Here is a 23,933-nt window from a genome sequence, read left to right on the forward strand (position 1 = left end):
ACTGAGGGTGTCCTCCAGCCAGAACCTCTCCTGAAGAGAGAACCACTCTACGTTCAAGATGTAGCTCCCTCACCCAGGAGGGTTCAGGTCATCAGCCCTGTGCCAATCACCCCCCAGTCCTGCCAATCAGGTGGGGACGAGGCAGGGCCTCAGTCTGGGTCCCAGCATGCAGTGAAGGGACAAGGGGGCTGGAAGGCTCACTCTGGGGCCTCGGGGCCTGGGCCACGGGAACAGGCTCACAGCAGGAAATGGGAGAAGCCCTCCCGCCAGGCTGTGCTCCAGAGTTCCAGCCCACCAGCCAACAGAGGCAGAGGCCTCTATCTCGGAAACACGATGTTTTCGTGCTCTTTGGTTTTTCTCTAAGTATGTCCTTGCTGCTCTTGTAGATGAAGCCTGATTCCTGCAAGAGATGTCAGCCCGACAGCTAATGCGATGCTCAGACCACAAGAAAAGCGTGTGTTTATCCAGTCCAGATCATTAAAGCAGGGTGAGGAAACAGAGGGAGGGAACCCCAAGAAATTCCAAGAGCACGGGAGACAAGGTCACAGCCAGGGGTCCAGCAGCCCTCCCAGCCTTTAGAGTTTTTCCGAGGGGCTCCATGTGCATAAGTGGAACCTCTTCCCGGGCATGGTGCAGGTAACTGCCCACCCAAGCAAAGATCACCGTGGGTGTGGAACCTCTTCCCGGGCATGGTGCAGGTAACTGCCCACCCAAGCAAAGATCACCGTGGGTGAGGAGATGCCTGAGGAAGGAGGGCACAGGGTGGAGGGACGTCCTGGAAGCAGAACAGGCTGGGTCTCCAGGCAGGCCAGACATCAAGCCTCAAAGCCCCCGCCACCCCTACCAGACTTGCCGAAGGATGCACAGTCCCACTGGGAACGTTGCACAGATGGCACACATCCCACACACGCGCCCACCCAGACATCCCCTGCACAGTCACCCTTTTCAGGTACCACAGAGATACACACACCAACGCCGCTTTGTGGTTCAAACTGTTTTATACTGAAATACACAGGGCTGATCCCCAAAAGGGTTGGGTTGGGGGAGAAAGAAATGATGAAAGCGGGGTGACCGCAGGGCTCGATGTCGCCAACACTTGGAGCACGTGCCAGTCCCTCTCTCTGTCTGCCCACCCTGGCAGGACGGTGAGGCCTGGACATCTGGAGACACTCAGCTGAGCAGAGCAGAGGAGGCAGCCAGTCCTGGGCCCGAGGGTCCTCAGCTGAATGGCTTCACCAGCTTCATGGCAGTATAGTTCTGGAGGGAGGGCGGAGAGGCAGGGACAGGTGACGACAGCTGCCAGGGAAACGGAGCTGGGAAAGGTGGCTGATCCACTCAACCACCTGCCTGCACCTCTCCCTCATCATCCCCCAGGCCACACTCAGCTCAGCACTCCACCCTGCCAGCACTCTCGCTGTCACACAAGCCCACACTCTTGCCTGGGGGCCACAGCGCCTGAATTGCTCTGGCTTCTCCCCCGTCACTCCAGGGCCCACCCCCAGGTTCTGCCCAGCTACGGAGAGGACTCTGCCCCTGGCCAGGCCAGGCCCGGCCTTTTCCATCAGACAGGTGGCCTGAAGGCACGGCTGCGCTTCTCCCCACCCTCCTCCCACACTGCCCAGTGCGGGAACCTGGGGCTCGCTGGCCACCACGCTCCCGTCCAAAACGCAGAGAGAGAGTTGGGGTGGGGGGTATAGAGGGATGACCCACAGTGCGGGCCAGCCCTAGAGATGGGTCACCCCTGATTAAGCCCTGGCTGCTGCAGGACTGGCAGGAATCTCCCCTCCCCACTCCTCCCCCCAAAGCCATGAAAACACATACAACACAACACAGGGCTCCTAATTGGGACAGTATGTTCCCCAGCGCCGCCCAGGAAAGCCAACTCTGGAAACAAAGCCGCCGCTCCTTCCCTGCCAGATTGCCTCCTGCCTCCCCACACTGGCCCTGCTCCCGGCTGCCTCTAGGGCAGAGCTGGGAGGAATCAGACGGGCTGCCCTCCCTGTCCCCCTCCCAGGGGAATTTCCAAGAGGGTGGGAGATGAGGCCAACTGGGGGGGAGCCCCTCTGCACCCAGGCCTCTGTCCCCCAAGGCCTGAAAGCCAGGTGATGGACGGTCACAGGTCTGGCATCCACCAGGTGACTGGGTGACTTGGCTGGAGGGAAGGAGGATATGCCCAGCTTGTAGCAAAGGCCTGCAAGCAAAAGCAGTCTGCAGTCTCAGACCCAGGCTGCCCTACAGCCCTCGCCTAGGATCTAACCCCACATGCCAGCTCTGGAGAGAGAAGGCAGGGTTGGCATTTGAAAAAGGACAAATCCCGAAGATCTCAAAGGAGACTGATGCTGCTGCTGGGGACACAGGGAAGAGGCTCTGACCAGGGCCTGCCCGCAGGGCTTTGGGATAAGGCTGCCCCAGGGACGAGAAAGGACCACAGCCTGGAAGTGGCTGGAAATCTTCTGTCCATCTCCCAGCCAAGCAGCAGGGCCTCCTTCCCCAGGCCCCTGAGGCCTAGTCTGCAGCCCTAGTGCCTTGCAGGGGCGGGGCCCTCCCCTCAGCTCTTCAGCAGAAGGCTGGCTTGACATGCAGCCCCCCTGGGGAAGGCAAAATCGCTCCCCTATCCACAGTGCTAGTCACAGCAGGTCAGCACTGACCTATCCCAGCCCCTTCCTCACGCGACGGGAGGGCCTGGCCACGGTCACTGGGGAGCCACTGACAGAGCCAGAATCCAGCCAACAGCTCCTGACTCCACATGGAGCTGTGTTCCGCACAGCAGCGATGCTCAGACCTTGATGTTCCCGAGGCAGATTCTCCTCAGCAGGCCTGGGGCTGGCCCAGGACTCTGCATTTCTTACCAGCTCCCTGGTGCTGCCGCTGCTTGCTCCTCAGACCACCTCCTCAAGGAGCGAGGGTCCACACCAGCTCCCCTTTGCCCACACTCCCCGGCCTGGCCTCTCGGTGAGGCGTTAGGCTGTACCCTGTGCTCCCCCTCGTCCCTGGCTTCACTGTATCTCCTCGTGGACCGACAGCTCCCAGGGGCACGGGCCCCACCAGCCTCTCCCTCACCCACACAACACGCCCTCACCTCCCGGACACACTTCGCGCGCTAATAAGGTCTTCACCTGAACCGAATGGCGGCTGGGTGCACTCAACATGGGAGGAGGTAAGCCTGAGGACAGGCCAGGTGAGGGCCACTGCGCCTCCCCAGCCTGGCCACAGGGCTGTGTCCCAGGGGAGGAGACACAGGGGACCACAAGGGGAGTCCTGGGCCCAACCCCTGAGCCCAGGTCACTGCCAGGGCAGCTACACTCCAGGCACCACACTTGCTCGTGCCCTTCCAGGGCCCAGCAGCTAACCTTGTACTTGTAATCTGTCTTCCTTTGCTTCAGGAGGGCCCCCCAAACCAAATGAGCTTCAGGGTCCGCCAGCCTGGACCCGCCCCTGGGCCTCAGGCACGTTTGGCCAACGGGCCGTGAGTCGTCTCGGTGAGCCTCAGGACAGCCTCAGCCTGGCGCTCCAGGCGACACAGTCAGCTGAGACGAGGGCCCGGCTCGCGGCCCAGCTCACGGTCATCCCAGCTCTAGACCCTCCTTTGTCACTTAGGGTCCAAGGGGTAGCCGGGGCCTGGACGTCCAAACCAGAGCATCCTCTCTGCTGCTCCCACAGTTCATGATCTTAGGGCCTTCAGGGGATTGTTCCGTGGTTTTAACCGTCCTCCTCGTAGGAGGCGTGCTCTGCTAGTACAATGCCTTGCCAGCTACGGTGGGGGAGCGCTCTCGGGCGCCTCCTCCTCCCGGAGGATTCACGAGGCAAAGAGCTCACAGGTGAGTGATTCCCAGAGCACACTACCCACTGTGGGGACAGTGTGCTTGGCCGGCGGCCTGGTGCTGACCAGGGCTGTGGCCGGAACCCCAGACCGGGAGCTGTACGCAGGGCTGCCATGCAGTCCTGAGCTGGTCCCTCTCCTCTCTGGATGTGTGTTTCTTTCCATTCAAATAAGGGTGACATGGAGTCGATCACACCATTCCTCTACTTATATACGATTTTGAATTTTTTGTATTAAAAAGTTTCAAAAATTTCAAGAATATTAAAAATCAGGTGTCAGCCTGGGGACACTGTGATCCCTTCTGAGGTTCTAGAGACACTGGGGGTGCTGCTGTGAGGATCAGGGAAGCACAGGCAGGGAAGAGAGCTCCAGAACCTCCTCCCTTGGGAGGGACCCCTGGAGCTGGGCACAGCAGTCCCCACGCGGGTGGCCCTGGCCACTCTTCGTCAGGCATCGGCTGGCTTCTTAGCAGGTGAAAGGGGCCCCAGTGTTTACTGCGCCCAGTGAGAGGCTCCTTGCCAACCCCCTCCTCGCCCACACCTTGCCCCACGCCCACCCCACTGCAGCAGGCAGGACACACTTTATCAGGTTCCCAGGTGGCACCCTCTCCAGCCCCAGGTCCTCAGCAGGTGCCATCCTCACAAGCAGAGGACCTTCCCCTCTGCTCTGCCATCTACACCTTCCCTGCCCCTCCTGACCCACTCCACACCTCCTTCAAGAAGGTTCCCCTGCCCACGCCTGCCCAAGGGGCCTCGCCTTCTGCCAACCCCTTAATTACATAGCCCCTCAGGGGCTTGCTGAGGGTGCGGTGTCTCCCCATCAAGGGCAAGAACTCAGATTCCCTCACTGGGCTAAGAGCTCCCCAAGGGTCTCCTACCAGACTGGGGACTCCCCAGAGCAGGGCCTATGTCTCCCTCATCAGACCATGGACTCCCCAAAGACAGAAGCTACTTCTCTCCATCAGACACGGGGTGCACTTTGAGGACAATGACAGACTCCCCTGAGAACCAGAAGCTGCTGGAGGTCAAGGGCTGTACCTCCCACATCAGACCAGGAGCTCCTCCAAGACAAGGGTCTGTGCCTCCGCACTCAGGCCAGCTTACCGGGAAGGAGTAGACGAAGATGCCCAAGAACAGCAGGAGAATGAAGAGAAGGACGAAGAGGATGATGGCGCACCGGAACCGCCGCCAGAGGATGAACTTCATAGTCTTGTACGGGGAGGTGAACCAGAGGAAGGAGGTGTCAGGGCGCCTGCGAGTGAGATCCCAGAGGTCAGCAGGGTACCTCCCACCAGGGCTGCTCCCTCCGGGTCCTGCTCACAAATTGCCCTGGCCCACCCGAGTCAGCCCCCCAGACCTGCCCAGCCTCCAGGCCCCCAGCCCCTGTCCGCACCTGCATCGCCCTCTCCTCCCAGCCTTCGCTACTGTGTGAGCCCCGCCCATGTTGCCCTCCTCTTCTTGGTGCTGTCAAGCCCTGCACACCCTCAGGGACCCCGTTCTCAGCCACCCTGTCCAGGTCACCTTCCCTGCCACTCTCTCCTTCCTGACCCAGGACTTAATCACAGACTAGAGATTTGGGGACTGGGCAGAGCTTCAAGGGGCTCCACGTTAGGTGAGCTATGGTCCATGAGCCCCAGATAAGCTAAGCCACTGGCCTAGATGCACGTGGCTCGTTCACTGGCAGGGAGTGAACCCAGAAAGCTGATTGTGTCTCATAACCAAGAACCTCAAATCCTTCCCCTAGGTCAGCCTCACAATTCAAAGAGCGGGCAGGATTTTGCGTCTCAGTAATGGCCGTTTTAACATCTGCTTGCGTGCTGCTGGGTCTCCTGGGTCTCTCTGTCTTTCCACCCAGATCCCAGCATCCTTGGGCAGGGATGCTTCTCACTCCTCTGCCAGCCAGGGGCGCTCAGGATAGCGCTATAACAAAGTGGGCTGTCTGTGCTAAGTGTGACTTGAGCTGAGCAGGCGGTGGAAAGGGACCCAGCAAATGCAGCCCCGGCCCGCGCCCGAACAGCCATCTTTCAGGCTCCGGTAACTGCCTTCAAGGCTTCTGCATCCACTGGTTTGGGATGTAGGCCCCTCCCTTAGAGGCCTGTGAGGTAGGGGAGGCAGGGACTAGGCCCCCATTTCACAGATGGGAAAATTAAAGCTGAAAGGCCTTTTGAAAGCCACATTGACACCACAGGAGAGCCATGGAAGGCAGCTTGGTCAGAGAAAGACCTTGGTCAGGCTCCGGGGCCAATCAGACCAGGTGTGAGAATTTCACCTTCGCCACTTTCCTTGGAATGACCTTATTTAACTTTGCTGTGATTGTTTCCTCATCTGTAAAGCGGGGATACTAATAACGACTCAGCAGGGAAGGTTCCATGACACAACATGTACATGCCATATGACAGCACGCCTGGCCTACAACCAACAGCCACCCAACAGCGCCTGCTTCTGGAACTAGCGATGAGCCCAGCGTGTCCTGGAATGATGTCTGTCACCTGCCCCCTAACAATGTGTACCCTTGGATGAGTCACACCCCTCTCTGGGCCCTGGGACCTCTGTGCGGCTATACAGTGAGTGCCTCCTGTACTGTGGATACTCCTCCCCATCCCCTTGGGCATCAGGGGTCAGGGGCTGAGCACCAACCTTGGGTCCTCGAGCTTGGGGTTCATGTTGGGCTCATCCCTGCCCTGGCCGGCCGGCCGCTCCTCATGTTCGCTCTCGGCCACAATCTCCAAAGTCATCTCCAACTTGCCCTGAGGGGACAAGGGGGACCTGATCAGAGACATAAAGGCTTGGCCCCATGGCTTGGAGAGGAGCCAGGCCAGGACAGATGTAAAGGTCACTTTATGATTTGTTTGAAAAAAAGATACAGGGTGATCTGATCATAAAAGTACCTGCTCCTTGCAGAACACATAGCAACTACAGAAATGTATAAAAAAAAGGAGACTGTCACCCATACTTCTACTATGTAGAGACAAGCACTCTTAATACTTTATTCATCAGAGCTATCTTTCTTTGCAAGTATGTGAAATATCACGCTGTGTATATATGGTCCTATAGCTTGTTCCTTTCATTTAGGAATAGATTTTATTATATAATTATATACTCTTTAAAGTTTGCTTTTAATGCTGTATCTATGTAATGGTTGACCAGAATTTATTTAGTAAACCAGTTATTTTGGTTCGTTGAGGTTGTTTCCAACTCTTTGTTGTTACAAATAAACCCTAAATTTTTAATTTTATGGGGTTATTTCTTTAGGAGAGATTTTAGAAGTGGGATGAAAAATTTCAAGGGCATAAATATTGTTAAGCCTCTGGCTATATATCACTACATTGTTTCCCCAAATGGTAAAAATCATTAGCCTGCCCAACAGAGGTAAATGAGAAGGCTGTCTCTCTGCATCCTCACTGGCAATAAGTGTTTCTATTTTTTAAAAATTCTAATATAATACCTAAAAAATGTTTTCACATTTTAAAGCATTCCTTTATGCAATTACTAGGGGAAATGAAACTTCTTAAATATGTAATGGCCACTGTACTGCTTTATGTACTATCTATGTATGCCCTTTGCTCATTTTTCTTTTGAGATGTTAGTATTTCTTATTAATTGTTATAATTTGTTATACAACATGGATATTTTATTTCAAGGGCCACTTTAGGGATTGGCTGTCTGTCTGCCATTTCTAAGTACAGTTGACCCTTGAACAACACAGGTTTTAACTGCACAGGTCCACTTATACACAAATTTTTTTCAATAAATATACAGTTGGCCCTCATTTGCAGGTTTCAGATCTGTAGATTAAACCAAACACAGAAGGTGGACTATGAGACTTGAGCATCCATGGATTTGGTGTCCACGCGGGCTCCTGGAACCAACCCTCTGCTGATACCAAGGAAGGACAGTAAACTCATTTACTTCCTCTGCAGAGGAAGGATGATTCTCCATGGTCCCCAGTCACACCCCTGGGCAGACCTCTGGGCAGGGAGAAGACAAGGACAAGGAACAAGGTCAGTCCCTTATAGGGTCCTGCTCAAATGGGAGTGGCATGACCCCTGTCCTCCACAGGAAGCCCAGCCAGAGGGGAACCCAGGATACAGATCACTGTGAAGGCCAAGGAGCAAGTACAAATTAAACAGGGTCCACGGGAGATTAGGGCATCTTTAGATTTAGATAGGCTTTCCTGGGATACGAGCCTCGAGGAGATGAAGGCTGGGAACTGGCAGGGAAGAGGGACAGTGTCTTGGGAAACAGACAGGGAGGGCAGGATAGAGGGAGAGGAACACGTCTGTGCTCAGCGATTTCTATGGACGAGTCACTCCCGCATCTCCACCGACCAGAGGGAACAGACTTACCGCCAGTATCTTCTTCTCACCCTCGTCCGCCACACAGGGCCACCAGCCCTTCACTGTTTTCTGTTCAAAAAGGGACACAAACCACTCCGGGTGGAAAGTGTCATCCAGCTGGTCCAGGGAACACTTCTCAGCTGTCTTGGCAGGCTTGGGCATGCGGTTGAGGTCCAGCTGCAGAGAGCCTGTAGCAGAGAAGGGTGCTTTGGCCCACGCTTTCTCAGTCGCTGTCAGCCTAGGGCCACCCTGGGGCTGGGCAAGTTCAGCCTCCTCAGCCTCTATCCATGGTCTTAGCCCCATGGCTCAAACTCCACTCCCCACCCACTGCCTCTCATTCCATCTGTACAGCTTCCCATCCATCTATTCATGCATGCATATGCCTGCTACTGTGCCCTGATTGATTCACCCTTAACAGAATTTCCCACCTGCTCAACTATTCATCTTACTATGCGCAAATTCACTCATTCACCCATCGTCTACATCCATCAACCATCAACTTTTTAAACCGTTTTTAGTGCAGTAAAATATTTATAGATAAGATAAAATTTGTTATTTTAACCATGTTCAGATGTATACTTCAGTGGCATTAATTACATGCACAACATTTGGCAACCATCAGCACTACCTATTTCCATAACTTTTTCATTCCCCCCAAACAGCAACTCTGTGCCCATTAAGTAATAACTCCCCATTCCCCTCTCGTCTCAGCCCTGCTAACCTCTAAATCTACTTTCTTTCTCTATGAAAAAGCCTATTCTAGACACCTCATATAAGTGGGATCATAAAAATTTATCCTTTTGTATCTGGCTTATTTCACTTGTCATAATTAGTTTTCCAGATTCATCCATGTTGTAGCATGTATCAGTACTTCATACTTTTTTATGGCTGAATAATATTCCATGGTATGTATATACCACATTTTGTTTATCCATTCATCCGTTGATGGACACTTGGATTGTTTCCACCTTTTGACTCTTGTAAATGATGCTGCTCTGAACACTTGTGTGCAGATGTCTTAGTCCCAGTTTTTAATTCTTTTGGGTACATAACTAGAAGCGAAATTGCTAGGTCATATGTTTAGCTTTTTGAGGAACTGCCAAACTTTTTCCCAAGCAGCTGCGCCAATTTACATGCATACCACCAATGTACAAGTGTTCCAGTTTCTCCACATCCTCTCCAACACTTGTTATTTTCCATTTTTTGTTTTTGCTTTTGCTTTTTTATAGGTATAAGTGTTATCTCATTGTGGTTCATCCACCAATTTTTTCATCTGCCCACCTAGTTATCCAAGCAGCTATCTTTCTATACTGCTTCATCTACTCATCTATTTTATCCATCTTCTCCAAGAATAGCCCCATCTACTGGGTTGAGCCATACGAAAATTCTGGTATTCAACTATATTTGACGTATAAAAACAGCAATTTCATGAGGTTTCACCTAATCCAATTCCAACAACACGAAGTCAGTGGGATTGGAGCATAGGTTACTGAAGGGATTAAGTGAGAGAGGTAAATCTAAAAAATATTTTCCAAGGCCAAATTGAAGAAATTCTGTAACAGGGAAGAGCCAAATCTGACCACATGTTGGATCTGTTTCTCTTACTTTAACCTTTTCTTTCCACTGCTTTTTTTCACTAAAAGGATACTGTCTATATATAATGGCCTGCCTTGGGGAACCCTGCCCCTCTGCCTGAATGTTGAACCAAGGCGCCTTTTTCAGGGAAACATCCAGAACCTGTCCATCTGTGGATGGCTATAAGAAAGAAGAAATTAACACATCCCCTCCCCGAGGCTGGCTATTCCAGGTGATGTTTGCAAACCTTATGGTCTTTTTACTTTACTTCCTCATCTCCTCCCCCTCTTTGTGCTATAAAAGAAACTGGCATCCAAACCCCAATAAGATGGTTATTTTGAGACATTAGTCTGCAATTTTCTCAGTCTGCCAGCTTTCCAAATAAAGTCGTATTCCTTGCCTCAACACCTCATCTCTGATTCATTGGCCTGTCGTGTGGCAAGCAGAGTGAGCTTGGACTAGGTAACAAATTTGGCAAGCCAGCCAGGAGGCTTGCAGCTTTTGGCTAGCCAGCCCTGGTCAGGGAACATTGTGGCAAGGCCTAGCAGATGCCAGGACCATTTGTCCTGAGGATCTTCCCTTCAAACTTCCCTCAAGCGGTGCCAGCTACTGCAGCGCTTGGCAGTTGAAGCAAGGAAAAGACCAACTTCTACGAGTCCACAGACTCAATTTTGTACGGTTAGTCTACCCAATTCAGTAACCAGTTCATTTGTTTTGGTCTTGGTCTTGTTTTGCTTTTGTGTATCCTTTTGTGTTGCAAGTTGATGAACTCGACTTTGTATGGTAAGTTGCTCCAGCGTGCACACTGGGAACATATTTCCCTCTCAATTTGGGCTTTTCCTTTACAGGATAAGCCAATTTGTTTGATTGGGGTACCCTACTGGAGGGGGAAATTGTTGTTGGACTCTACCTGATTTGGAGCCAGTTCGTTGGTTTTGTAGGGTAAGTCTACCCGATTTGTGAACTAGTTTGTTGGTTTTGCAGGTTAAGTCTACCTGATTTAGGAACTGGTTCATTGGTTTTGGTCTTGGTTTTGTGTGCACCGATGGTAGAATTTCTTTGGGCCTTTTGTGTTGGAATTTGTTTGTGTCTTTTGTGTTTTGGTGTTATCAAACTTATAAAAAATGGAAATACTCCATCTATACTGAAGGAGAGCCCTTTGAGGTGTATATTAGATAAATGGGCAAAACATAGCCATGAGCCTATGACTAAGAAAGACATGATATACTATTGTAATAGGGTGTGGACCCAATATATGTTAGGATCAGAAGAATGATGGTCCCTGAATGGCTCACTCAATTATTATATGGTCTCGCAGTTAGAAGTGTTTTGCAAAAGAGCAGGCTGCACCAGCAGTTTCTCCAACTGCTCCCCCACCCCACATGCCACCAACATATTCACCGCCTCCTATTTCCCCTACCCATGGGGATCAAATAGAAGCTTCTATGATAACCCCCAAGGCACAGGGACCTGGTTTAGTATCACCATCTAAGACCCAACAGACCCACCATCTAAGACCCAATTTGGACCAGGAGCCACGTCTACAGCAGGGCAATTTCCCTTGTGCTGACATCCTGTAAGAGGCCAGGGGACTCTCCTGGACTTGAGGCATCCGATTCTAATTTCCCCACAGGGGCCCCAGATAACTTTGACAGTGGAGAACAAGTTGATTGACTACCTTCCCTATTTACCTTAAGAGGCTTGTAAATATTAAACAAAGGGGAAACAAAGGCATCCTAGGAAAAACTTGACTGTATCTTTGAGATGTAAGTGTCCTATCTGGTCTTCTCAGGAACGCTCATCTCTGCCATCTTTTTAAAATGCAAACTTTGAAAAAAGGGCAAAGTAATTTAGAAATTGACTTGTCAAGGATAAATTAAAAAACTAAGTGTTTTTTCTGTAAAAATTCAGCCATCTAGACAAGTGAACTTGATTTGTTCCATCTGCCAGAAACCTAATTTTAATCCAACCTCTTTTTGTAAACTGATAGGTTTTATGTTGCTGTACATGACTCAGGGCTGAAATTTTGAAATGAGAACTATGATGTCTCTGTTTGTTTGTGTCCTTGTATGTGTCTTTGTCTTTGGATAACATTGCTGGGGTTGATTTGCAGATGAGCTCTATTTAATTGGCTTAAAGAAGAGTAAGTTCTTACAAACCAAACAATTCTAAATACAAGAAAAATTAAGCTAAATGAATTTCGGGTTCATGTGCACTGAGAAATATTCAGTATTAATGTTTGTTTGTTGATCTAATTAATATAGACATGTCATTAGAGTCATCAGCATTAAGTATAATACTTTCATTATGCCTAGGTTTAATATAAGCTAAATAAAATCTTGTTATATCTGTTGCAAATTTATCAGCAAGGAAAGTAACTTGATGTAAAGAAACTTTTAAGGAAAGAAAATGCAAATGAGATAAGAGCTTTAGGTGCACTTTTAAAAATAATTATCTTTATCTAAAATTAATCTCTCCAGAGCTTCCCTGGTGGTGCAGTGGTTAAGAATCCACCTGCCAATGAAGGGGACACAGGTTCGATCCCTAGCCTGGGAAGATCCCACATGCCATGGAGCAACTAAGCCCATGCACCACAACTACTGAGCCTCCGCTCTAGAGTCCACATGCCACAACTACTGAGGCCTGTGCTCCACAACAAGAGAAGCCACAATAATGTAAAGCCCATGCACCGCAATGAAGAGTAGCCCCTGCTCGCCGCAACTAGAGAAAGCCCACGCACAGCAATGAAGACCCAACATAGCCAAAAATAAACACAAATAAATAAATTTAAAAAAAAATAAAATTATTAATCTCTGCAGATATTCCACAACTTGAAAGTTAGAATTGTGCTAAAATAAGTTAAGTCATGGAAGGTTTATGGAAAGTGGACCCCAAGAAAAGAGTTTTGTAGATGGTCAGGACTAAGTTTAAAATAAGTTTAACTGAGTAAATGAATTTTAAAAGTAAGCTGGTCAAAAATTTGAATTTGGCTTTTCTCTCTGTTAAGAAGACAAGGTTTCTTAAGATTCTGAACTGCCTCTGATAATAGATTTTAAGTTTTTCTACCTTTTAAGTGATCTGTTCTGTATTTGCCTTTGAAATCTTTTACTGTTACTTCCGCTAAGTGAATAACTATTGTTTCACAGTGACCTGAGATCCTATCTGACTGTTTAAACCCTTTTGATATTTTTTTGGCAAAACTTCACAAATCAAATTATAATGAAGGGGCTTCCCTGGTGGCACAGTGGTTGAGAGTCTGCCTGCCGATGCAGGGGACACAGGTTCGTGCCCTGGTCTGGGAAGATCCCACATGCCGCAGAGCGGCTGGGCCCGTGAGCCATGGTCGCTGAGCCTGCGCGTCCGGAGCCTGTACTCCACAACGGGAGAGGCCACAACAGTGAGAGGCCCGCATACCGCAAAAAAAAAAAAAAAAATTATAATGAAGTTCCTTTGAACTCTAGCTAACTTTGGGATGCTTCAAAGGGCCCCTGAAACACCCCAAAGAGAGATATTAACTAATTAGGTTCACTTGGTATGTTGAGTTACATGGGGAGTGTCAAATAAGTAATAAATCTTCTTAGGTTATACTGTATGGCAAATGATACAGGTATTCTAGAGATTATATGGAGTTCCTAAAATTTGATGTGTGCTGGTAAAATGTTATCCGTCATAATTCTAGTTATTATCTAAATGTGTTGCATGTCACAGCACTAACCAAGTCACTTTGTCAATTACATTGTAATCAGATTTAAACGTGCCTTCTTAAGTCTTTTGTCATTATAGACAGTTACGGTTTCACTCTGATGACGCCTTTGTAAAAATGCTTCCTCTTCAAGAAGATTTATAGGAAGGACTTTGGATAAATACAAGTTTCTGGCTTTCAGGCCATAATGCTGGACTGGCTAAGAAATTGAAGAATTCTAATGGGAAACCTGATGGCTTATAAAGCTGTTAACAAGAAGGATTCGTTACATAGAACTCAGTAAAGTGGTGAATATGGTTATAATTTTTACGGTTTCTATCTGAAAAATGACTGGTTTAAATCTGTTTTCCAGGTGTAAGGAAAACCTTCCCCTTAAGCTAATTATGACTCACAGTAATTTGGTAAATTACACCTTTGTAAGCCAAATGGTTTGTACTTTGTGTCTCCCTGCTGTACTATCTCTTTGTCGATGTTACTAGCTGCATTACTTATATCCTGTCTATTTTATAAGACCGTTGTCTCTTACAGTACCCAGTGTGTAACCAGGCTTCCAACAAAACTTCTATGGCTAAACAGCTTGAGGAAATAGATCACATTTGTAATGTAAAATAATTGTAATAGTGTGATTCTAGGTATGGGAAGAAGCAACAAGGGAAAATGTCTCCTGGATCATAGTTAGATAGGGGATCCAGAGAATCTTTAATTATCAATAGGGCCTAATCCCAAAACTAGCACTTGGAGTGGCATACCAAGAATTTTTGCCTGATCTGGGATGAGCCTCCCAGCGCCGTGGGACAAAAGTTGATCATGAAATGTCTCCCAAATATTGGTCAAAATACTGACCAAGAGGACAGGATCTGAGAAATTGAATAATTCCTGCCACATCAGTCATTAGCGATTGCAGCCCTCCAACGTGAGCCGGTGAACCCTGAGGAAACTCAGGATATGAGAATACAGGATACAGGCCCCAGATAGCTAAGGTGCATATCAAGGGAGTGATTTCAGTGAGCCCAGACTCTTGCATTTTCCCATACATAGAAAAGCGCTAAATTCCTTAACTTGAAGTGCTCCCTCCCAAGCTTGAAGCCCTCAAAATTCCCACTGAATACATCATAACTCTCAACTTTTAAGCTGTGAATATTTTTTAAGGCTACAGGTGTAAAGGAGATGCTTTCCAGAGAGGAACAAAAGAAACAATGTTTGGAACACTGACACCGATGGACACTCCCAGAAAGATCCATCTGATGAAGCAATTAGAACGGTCATCACCCCTTCTTCCACAAGATTGTGGAATGGATATTGACAGTGGGGAATTGTAACAGGGAAGAGCCAAATCGGACTATAGGTTGGATCTGTTTCTTTTACTTTAACCTTTGCTTTCCACTGCTTTTGTTCACTAAAAGGATACTGTCTATACATAATGGCATAATGTCTATACATACTATCTATACTCAGGGAACCCTGCCCCTCTGCCTGAATGTTAAACCAAAGTGCCTTTGTTCAGGGAAATATCCAGAACCTGTCCACCTGTGGACGGCTACAAGAAAGAAGAAATTAACACATCCTCTCCCGGAGGCTGGCCATTCCAGGTGGTATTTGCAAAACTTATAGCCTTTTTACTTTACTTCCTCATCTCCTCCCCTTCTCTGTGCTATAAAAGAAACTGGCATCCAAACCCTAATAAGATGGTTATTTTGAGACTTTAGTCTGTCATCTTCTTGGTCTGCCGGCTTTCCAAATAAAGTCGTATTCCTTGTCTCAACACCTCGTCTTCAATTCTTTGGCCTGTCGTGCAGTGAGCAGAGCAAGCCTGGACTTGGTAACAATTCTTGAATACCATACAAAGGAGATTAGGGTTTTTTCAGTGTGGAATGCTCAGTTACTGCAAGTATTCATTGACTGGATCTATTTTTCTAGCTTTCTTTCTTTCCATTCATCCATTTATCCTTCCATACATCTATCTGCTTTGACTTAACTGTCTACATCCCTCTAGAGCTACCATTTGCTGAGCACTGTATCTATCCATTAATCAGGTCATTATTCTATCCAGCATTTGTTCAACTCTATCAGCATTCATCTATCTATCCACCCATCTACACATCTCTCCATCCCTCAACTACAGATGAATGTTTATTTCCCATTTTAAACATGATCCCAAGATAATATTAAGTAAAAATCAGGATATTAAGCTATATATACTATATCTACATAAAGACTGTAAGGAAACATAGGATTATTTCCTGATGGCAAAATTACAGATCTTAACTATCATTTTTAAAATAAAAGTAATAAGTACTCAAAAGAAGTAAAATATGTAATTAGAAAATACATTATGAAGGGGGAAAAAGAAATCTCTGAATAATACTGTAAGTTGCTAAAAGAGTAGATCTTAAAATTTCTCTTCACAAGAAAAAAACATCGTTAACTATGTAACTTATTTTGGCTATCACTTCACAATATATACAAACATCCAATTAAAAAAAAAGAAATCTATGGAGTTAAAAAGTAGTAGTTTTATTTTTAAAAACAAAAGATGATCCTGTTTAATTTTATTTTGGACACTGTTTTCTCATTCAATAAAATGCAATTTTTTGTTTGTCTTTTTAAAATTGATTTTAAAATTATGAGCCTCACCTCATAAAGGCGAGATTGATAGACTGATGCTAAAAAAATTATTTAGTCTGTAAGCAAAAAAAAATTCCATAAAAATGTGAAAAGCAATTGAAAAATGGAGAAATTATTTGTAATGTGTCCTTACTATATAAAAAGCTCTGAAAATCAACAATAAAAGAGGACCATCCCAAAACCATGAAAAAGAAAATCCCATCAACAATATGGATAACAAACATATTTTTAAAGTTGTACCTTACAAGTAATGAAGAAATGCAAAGAAAGATAAAAATTAGGTACCACATTGGCAATTTTTTTTAAAAAAAGATAACACTGGCAGCAAAAGTTTAGGGAAAATGGTGCCCTTAAGGCAAACAGGGCACAGGTGAGAATATAAAAATGTAAAATCTTTCTAGAGGGCTACTGAACAAAATGTTTCAAAAACCACTAAAATGTACAAAGACTCTAAAAATCTGCTTCTTAGAGTTGAGGAAAGATACGCACAAAGGGTCCAGAAATGTAAGCCTAGGCTGTCACTCATGCAGGAAATCCTAGAGACGAGCCGAGTACGCACCTAGGGGGGACTAATGAGGGTCCGATGGGACATCAGGCAGGACATTAAGCACCATGATGCAGATACAATGCAGATGGATAACTCCTGACAGAAAGAATGTTTTTAATATATTGTTTTCCCCAAAATCAAGATCTAAGACAGTATGTGTAACATAAACCAATTTTGCTATCTATATGCCATATACGCATGTGTATATATATGTATAAAATACACATATAACACATGTGTGTTTGCTTGTATAAGATACATGCCAAAATAATAATACACGCCAAAGTGAAGGTTATCTTAGTTATATTAGTGAAGGTTATCTCTGGGTAGTGAGATTATAATAAAATAGGAAGGGGAGGCATTGCTTATCTCCGGTTTCTAATTTTGCCACAGGAATTATGTATTCCAGAATAATAAGTAAGAGAACAAAAGTCCAACTTAGTGCTATGATTTTGACACCCTGAATCTTTTACAGTGAAGTTGTGGAGCAGCTGCCAGTCCTCCAAGTTCAGGGGACCAGGCTCGGGGTCGGGGGGAAGTGGGGTGAAGAGCAGCCCGACGGGCAGGCAGCCCTCGTCCCCATTCCTGCTGGGGCTGCTCCTCAGAGCATCCTCTGCAGGGGCCCAAGAGCTCGGTGACTTCTGCAATCGCGGGCCACACAGGGAGGGCTCCAGTGATTCGTCCAAGCCCGCCCTGCCCCCAGGTGGCAGAGCAGAACTGCAACATAGGACTCGTGACTTCCTGGACCGCCTTTCTCACAGGCTCACTATTTCTTTACTGAGGTGAAATTCACATAACAAAATGCACCATTTTAACCACCGTAAAGTGTACGACCCAGTGGCTTTTAGTATATTCACAGCGCTGTGAGACCACCAGCACTATCTAATTCCAGAATATTTTCATCACCCCTAAAAAAACACCAGACCCACGAGCAGTCGGTCCCCAACCTCCTCTCCTTCCAATCCCCGGCAACCACTTTCTGCCTCTGTGGATTACGTATTGCGGACATTTCATGTAAAGGAATCATACGATATTTGTACTTTTGCGTCTGGCTTCTTTCACTTGGTGTGTTTTCAAGGTTCACCCATGGTGTAGCATGATCTCATTTCTTCTTGTGGCTGAATAACATCCTATCGTAGGGATAGGCCACATTTTCCCAGTGAACTTTTATAGCTGTGTTGGGGCGGCTCCTTACAGTCCAGCCAGCAGGCCCCACACCTCACCCTGTGAAGGCACCATCTCCACCTCGTCCTCCAAGCCAGCGCTCCCTGTTCCAACACAGCCCAGCGTTCAATGCCACCTCGGCTGGCAGGCCACCCTGCTGGCCACCCTGATCACCCTGGCACTATTCTGTGTCACCGACCTCACTCAGCACCAGGGACCAGTGACCCTCAGCTTCCTGATCCTCCTGCCAGCCTTCCCACAAGGCCTGAGAGAGGCGCACAAACATATGGCAGGGGTTCTGGGGCAGCCCCGACAGGCAAGATGGTGCTGACCGGAAATGGTGCTCACCCAGAAAGTCATCAAAGGAGAACTTGTCGTTGTCCCAGATCTGGAATACCGCTCGGGCGGGGATCTTGCTCTCTGTCTTGTCCAGCCTCCAGAAAGCATCCTGGCCCAGAGGAGAAGCAGAGGAGGAAGCAGGAGAGCAGGATTAGAGAGGAGCAGTGGTCCCTTCTAGCCTGGAAGGCTGCCTGGAGGAGGCAGCGGAGGGGGACGTCCCTTAGGGACTTGCCAGAGTCAGGTCCTGGCAGGAAGACTGCTGAGACCCCAGAGGGCAGTGTTCAAGGGCCCAGGAGGGGACCACGCAGGCTCACTTGACATAAGGTAGCTCCTTTAATCCTCGCAATTCCATGAGTCAAGGTTCTCATTGCCGTTTTACAGATGATGTAACAAAGGCTTTGAGAAGTTAAGAATTTGCCCAAGGTCTGACAGCTAATAAAAACAACATTAATATGCACTTCTTAGGCATCAGCCTTTTCCCACTATGAAATCATTTATGCTTCCAACGACCTGAGGAGATACTATCTTGAGCAAACCAGAGCGAGTAATTTATCCAAGTCACCCAGCTGGGAAGAGGCAAGCTGGATTCCAACGCAGTCAGTCAGGTTCAAGAGTCTCTTAATCCTGCCCCTGTGATCTTGGGGACAAGGTGGGCTGGCTGGGAACCTGGGTGTCAGGGGGGACCCCCCGACACACCACTGTAAGGATCTGGCACTGGGGGCAGTGTCCCCAGCCCACCCCACCTTCACCTCCAAGAGCTTGCCCTGGGGCACACCGAAAGCTCCCGGTGCTGGGAAGTTCACCAGCCCACTGCTGTCCCCTCCCCACTTCCTCAGACCAGTCAGCCTGGAACAGCACTGTCTTGGGCTTCTCTCCACCAAGGCCTCGTGGAGCAGCTGAGGGCTGGGGACTGGCACGCTGAGGCCTGGGTCTGCCCCTGGGTCCAGTCACACTCAACCCAAAGGACCGTCCCTGGGGCTTTCCCACTCACACCTATTCTCTGTCCTCTCACTGTAGCTTTACCTGAGTGGGTGGCAAGGACCCACTGACCATCCCGCAGATGGTGGGTGCCAGGTCACAGCAGGGACCTGGACCCAGTCTCAGGGGGACAGACTTCACGGGAGTCAGGGAGTACTGCTGACCACACAGGGTTTGTCTGGGCCCAGGTGCCCTGTGTACACAGCCTTGGTGGCCCCTCCAGATCACACGGACCCCACAGAGGTCTCGTGACCAAAGACCGTGGCCAGTGCCCCCTGAGGAATGATCACCTTGCAGAGCAGTTGGCTGCAGCCTGGACCGCTGCCTGGGTTGGTGAAGGGGCTCAGGTCCCCACCTGGCCCCTCGCTCCCAACCCCCATCTGGTGCCTCCCCCTTTTCCGGGCCCCAGCCCTCCTGCAGGTGCCTCCCTCCTCCGGCGGGGCTTTTATGGCCAGCTCTGCAGGCCTGCCTGTACAGGACGCCAGCATCCTCCATGCCTCTGGCCAGCCCGGTTTATGGGCTCAGTAATGAGCCAGAGGTTCAAACAGCCCCTGGTGGGAGCAGCTGGGCTGGGGCTCCAGCCTGGGGATGGCCCCCCAGGTCCCAGGCACTCATTATGTTCCCAGTCTGGGCCCTTTTACTAGCTGTTTATTTGCAGGGTGGGTGCCTGACGCACAGGTCGGCTCCGGTGGGTGTGCTGGGCTCCAGGTGGGGAGCCGGCCAGGGCAACCAGCAGTGGTTCAAAGCCGCCGGATGAAAGGAGACCTTGTACTTTACAACAGTCTCGTCTGGTTAATGGGGTCCCTGGAGGGCCTGCCTGCCAGAGGTGCTGAGCCCCTCGGCAGAGGGCTGGCTCTGCAGCAGGACCAAGGAGCCCAGAGGCTGCGCAGTGCCCCTGCACTAACCGCCCCCGGGCTTAGTCCCCTAGCCCAGACCAGCTAATTGGTGCCCCACTGTGGGCACGGCTCCCCCTGCCTCCCAGCGTCCTTTCTCCCAGAGGGACCCGAAGGCCCTGTCTCGGGTCAAGCCAGCTCCTCCCTCATGTTCCTGGATGACTTCAGAACCCCTTGACTGTTCCCAGCCTCCTCTTCTGACCTCTGCCACACACCCCCCTCCAGCCACCCTCTCCGGAGCCTGGCACCAAGCGGGGGGGAAGTCCCGTTCCCTCAGCCGTCACCACTCCGGGCCACTCCCAGCCTCCTTGACTCCTCCCGGCTCAGCATCCCCCATAGCCTTCTCTTTCTCCCAAGGCCAGCCCAGTCCTGCGGGCCATCGGGCCAATGGGTCAGTTCCCTCAGCCCCTCTCTTCCTCTGGAACTCCACTGTGGGTCACTGTGGCTCTCTGCTTCCTTGCTGGTGTCTAAAGGGCAGAGGTGAAACCCCACTGTTGCCAAAATGGAGCCCCCTCAAATTCTTTATCAGCAATCCCCTTGGGCCCTCAGAACTGCCGGGTACCACCAGTTAGCTCCCTCTCCCTCTGCCTTTCTCTCCCGCTTTCCCTCCTTCACTCAATAATAGCTGCTTCCCGCCTTTGTCGTTTGTCTCAAATCACCTGCCACAGTGCCAGGAGATTCTCTCTCTTCCTACTTTGTAGCAAGAACAGAAGACTCTGCTCCCTGCGACTCCTTGCACCCATCTCCACCTGTCACAACAGAGAGGTGGTCCCGCCTCCCGTGTTGGGCCGATCGGCATCTCTCAGCCTCGGTTCCCCAGCCACGCCTCACCCGGTGTAGGGCTTGATGAGCACGGGAGGTGGCCTGAAGGAGGGCCTGGCCGCCCTTCCCCATTCCCTCAGTCCACAGCAAGGACAGGCACTGTTTGTTTGACTTGGAGCTCTCCCCAGCAAATGCAGCATTTGGTTTGTTATGGAAACATCTTCTGATAGACAAACATGCTGAACAAAGGCAAACAGGATTAAACCTACAAATAGGCTAGGCTTTCCTTGACTGCACAGCATCCAGGGCTGTTGCTAAACTCTGCTTTCTGGTAGGCATCCCTGGGCGAAAGAATTCATTTAACCTTATTTAACCCATATTTTCTTTTGCTTGATGGTTTCAGAATGTTCAGCGGAACATTCTGGTTTCTCTGAAGCGCAGATGATTCTGTCTGTCGGGTTAGGAAGGGGTCACGGGGGAAGGATGCAATGAAGAGAAAGAAGAGGACCTAGGCAGCCGAGGCCCATTACACATTCCCCTTCTTTAAGCCACACGACCGTTCAGGACAGAAAGAGGAGTCACAGAAGCTTTGCCTTGGAGCCCTGCGCCACCTCTGGAAGGAAACAGGACAAGCAGGACCCAAACTCCAGAGAGGTATTCACCCTGTGGAACAGGAGGGCATGTGCAGGCGGAACTGATTCTAGGCGGGACGCGGTAGTTAGAAGCTCCAACAGAGGGGCCCTCCGCCTCCGGAAGATGCCTGCCCACGGCACCCTCCTCACTGTGTTGGGGGGCTGCTCCCTAAGGGCAGGCTCGGGGCCACCACCCGCCTTGGGACCCGCCTATTTCAGGAGGAGAGAGTTCACGGCCCAGATGAGGCCTCAACTAGAAGATGCTAACCCACAAAGAGCTGAGGTCTCTGGAGCTGCCCCTTCCCCCGGCTGAGGCACCGGGCCTCCCCAGGTCTGAGAGATACTAGCCTGGACAGTGGCCACAGGCCACAGGCACAGAAATGGGAGAAAGGGGGAAGCAGCAGGGACTTGGCTAAGCAACACCCGATCCTAGCGGGTGGCCAGACAACCCAAACCGAAGGCCAGACAGCCCTCTGGGGCCGCCCTCCCTAGGGGTTCTGCCTCACCGCTCTCCGATGACCGTGCTGGGTTTCCCTACCAATGTTCTCCCCACTCCGAGCCCATGGCCCTCCCTGCGGCTTGGTTTGTTAGGATTTGGACTTAGCCATATACAGTGGTTGTAGCGCTGGCGTGGGGGAGATTGTGGGGTGGCAGCAATGCTAACGATGGCAATGACGGCAGAAGTAGGAGGAGTGGTGGTGGTGGTGACGCTGGCAGTGATGGGACAATGGTGGCGGCTGTTACGCAGCGATAGCCGAGGTGGTTCCAGCAATGGCGGGGCAGCGGTAGGAGTATGACAGTGACACGGCTGACAGTGATCGGGCTGTTCTTCGACAGCCCTGGGACGAGCACCCCTGGGGGCAGGAATGACACCCACCTTCTTGGAGACAGTGCAGACTTGCTCAGCTGGCAGGTAGTCAAAAGGGAAAATGAACCTCCAGTTAAAGTTGCCTTCACCTCCCAGGGACCGGTAATGCACATCTGTCTTTTGCTTGTGCTCTTCAAAGCCAACCATCCAACTAGACGTACACATTTTAGAGAACATGGCTAATTAAGGTCTCCACCACAATACACAGCCTCAATGTAAGCAAACAAGGAATTAAGAAGGTCATTGAACTTGGTAAGTGATAAAGGAAAAATAATTTGATGTACCAAATGTGCCATAAATTTCAAAATGTTCTCACTTCTCTCTTGAGGGATATCCTCAAGCCTTGTAAGTTCAACGCAAAGATTAATGTGGAAGGAGAAATCTGGTGGGGGTTGACTCCCCAGAGGTAGAGACCACTCCCATAAGGCCATCCTTCCTTTCTTGTTCTCCGCATTCCCTACCCCAGAGTTCCCCCTTTCCCAACCGACCACCAACCCCGAGGGAGCAGGGGCGACACCGTGGAGTCGGGACGGGTGGGAAGGAGGGTGACTTCCTACCCTTTCACGTAAATGTCGCTCATCTTCTCCCCGGTGATGCTGAGGTCGTCCAGGATCACATCCTTGGTGTTCCAAATAATACAACGCAGGAAAAACCTGCAGAGAAGGATGACTCAAATCCACGTGGGTTTCCCACCAAAGGGTGGGCAGTCCTTGTCCGAGAAGCCAAGAAGTCAGCTCACCCAAGACTCTGCTGCTTGCCTGGCTGGACATTTGGCCAGGCCCGCACAAGAGTGAGGCCTGAGTGGCCCAAAGCCTGGCCCGAGAGCCACCACCTGCTCCCACCCGCAGCAACCAGTCCACCACCCTGCTCAGCTCTGAGCCTGGGCTGGGGTAAGTCACCTTCTGGCTCTCCGTGGGGTGATGTTGAAAGGAGGTCCCGGCCGCCCCAGGGCCTTTGGAAACAGGTCGATCCACATCTGCAGCTTCCCCTGGGGAGGGAGACATGACCCTGCTCTCTCGCCACCCTCTTCATTCAACCAACATCTCCTGACCACCTGCTCTGCACTGGATACTTGGAGCACAGGACAGGGAAACCCCAGGCCCTGCATGGAAAGGCTCAGCACCCTGTAGGAGAGGTGCCCTCAAGGGGACCATAGGGCCAACCACAGGGGTGAGCCCACTGCCCCACAGGCCGAGGACTGGGGTAGCACCTGGGGATCAGGGGTCAGGGCAGCTCTCTGGAGACAGCGATGTTTGCTGAGTCTCACTGTGCCAGGCGGAAGAGGGCAGGGGGCACTCGGCCTTGGGGATGGTGTACACAGTTGTGGAGGCTCAGAGAGCCTGGTTTAGTGATGGGGGCTCAGAGGGCTTCCACGACAAGAAACCACTCTACCTGCCACCACTTAGCTCCCTCTTTCTCTGCAAGCCGGCTGTTATCTCTGTCCCCATCTTACAGAAGAAGGAGCAGGGATTGACGTAACTTCTTCTGGTTCACATGAGCGTGAAAGAGCTGACATTTCAACACCTGCAGTGCCACTCTGGGGAGCTGGTGGCCACGCCACCAAGGGGAGGAGAGCTCAGCTCCAAACAGCAGAGAGGATGTTCTCTGCATGTCTACAAAGGCACCTTAGTGCCACAAAGGCTGCCTCGGCCCATCTCCACCTGGAACATTTTCTCTCCTCCCCCTCCTCC

The 23,933-nt window shown here is 50.1% G+C and overlaps 1 protein-coding gene across 1 annotated transcript in view; it reads right to left on the reverse strand.

The window, feature by feature from the left end:
- Positions 1 to 988: 988 nt before the first annotated feature.
- DYSF (dysferlin) overlaps positions 989 to 23,933 on the reverse strand; it is a 199,741-nt gene continuing 176,796 nt past the window's right edge. The window contains exons 49-56 of the mRNA XM_089922488.1: positions 23,142 to 23,230; positions 22,800 to 22,895; positions 22,252 to 22,393; positions 18,119 to 18,218; positions 8,166 to 8,344; positions 6,457 to 6,566; positions 4,924 to 5,071; positions 989 to 1,257 (exon numbers count right to left, since the gene is read on the reverse strand). Coding sequence (XP_089778614.1) covers positions 1,219 to 1,257; positions 4,924 to 5,071; positions 6,457 to 6,566; positions 8,166 to 8,344; positions 18,119 to 18,218; positions 22,252 to 22,393; positions 22,800 to 22,895; positions 23,142 to 23,230 — 903 coding nt within the window. The 3' untranslated portion in view covers positions 989 to 1,218. The remainder of the gene's footprint in view (positions 1,258 to 4,923; positions 5,072 to 6,456; positions 6,567 to 8,165; positions 8,345 to 18,118; positions 18,219 to 22,251; positions 22,394 to 22,799; positions 22,896 to 23,141; positions 23,231 to 23,933) is intronic.

The sequence above is a fragment of the Delphinapterus leucas genome, chromosome 13 (assembly GCF_059928025.1).
Source record: "Delphinapterus leucas isolate spDelLeu-1000000601 "Yukka" chromosome 13, BTC_Dleu_Yukka2, whole genome shotgun sequence".
Classification (NCBI taxonomy): Eukaryota; Metazoa; Chordata; class Mammalia; order Artiodactyla; family Monodontidae; genus Delphinapterus; species Delphinapterus leucas.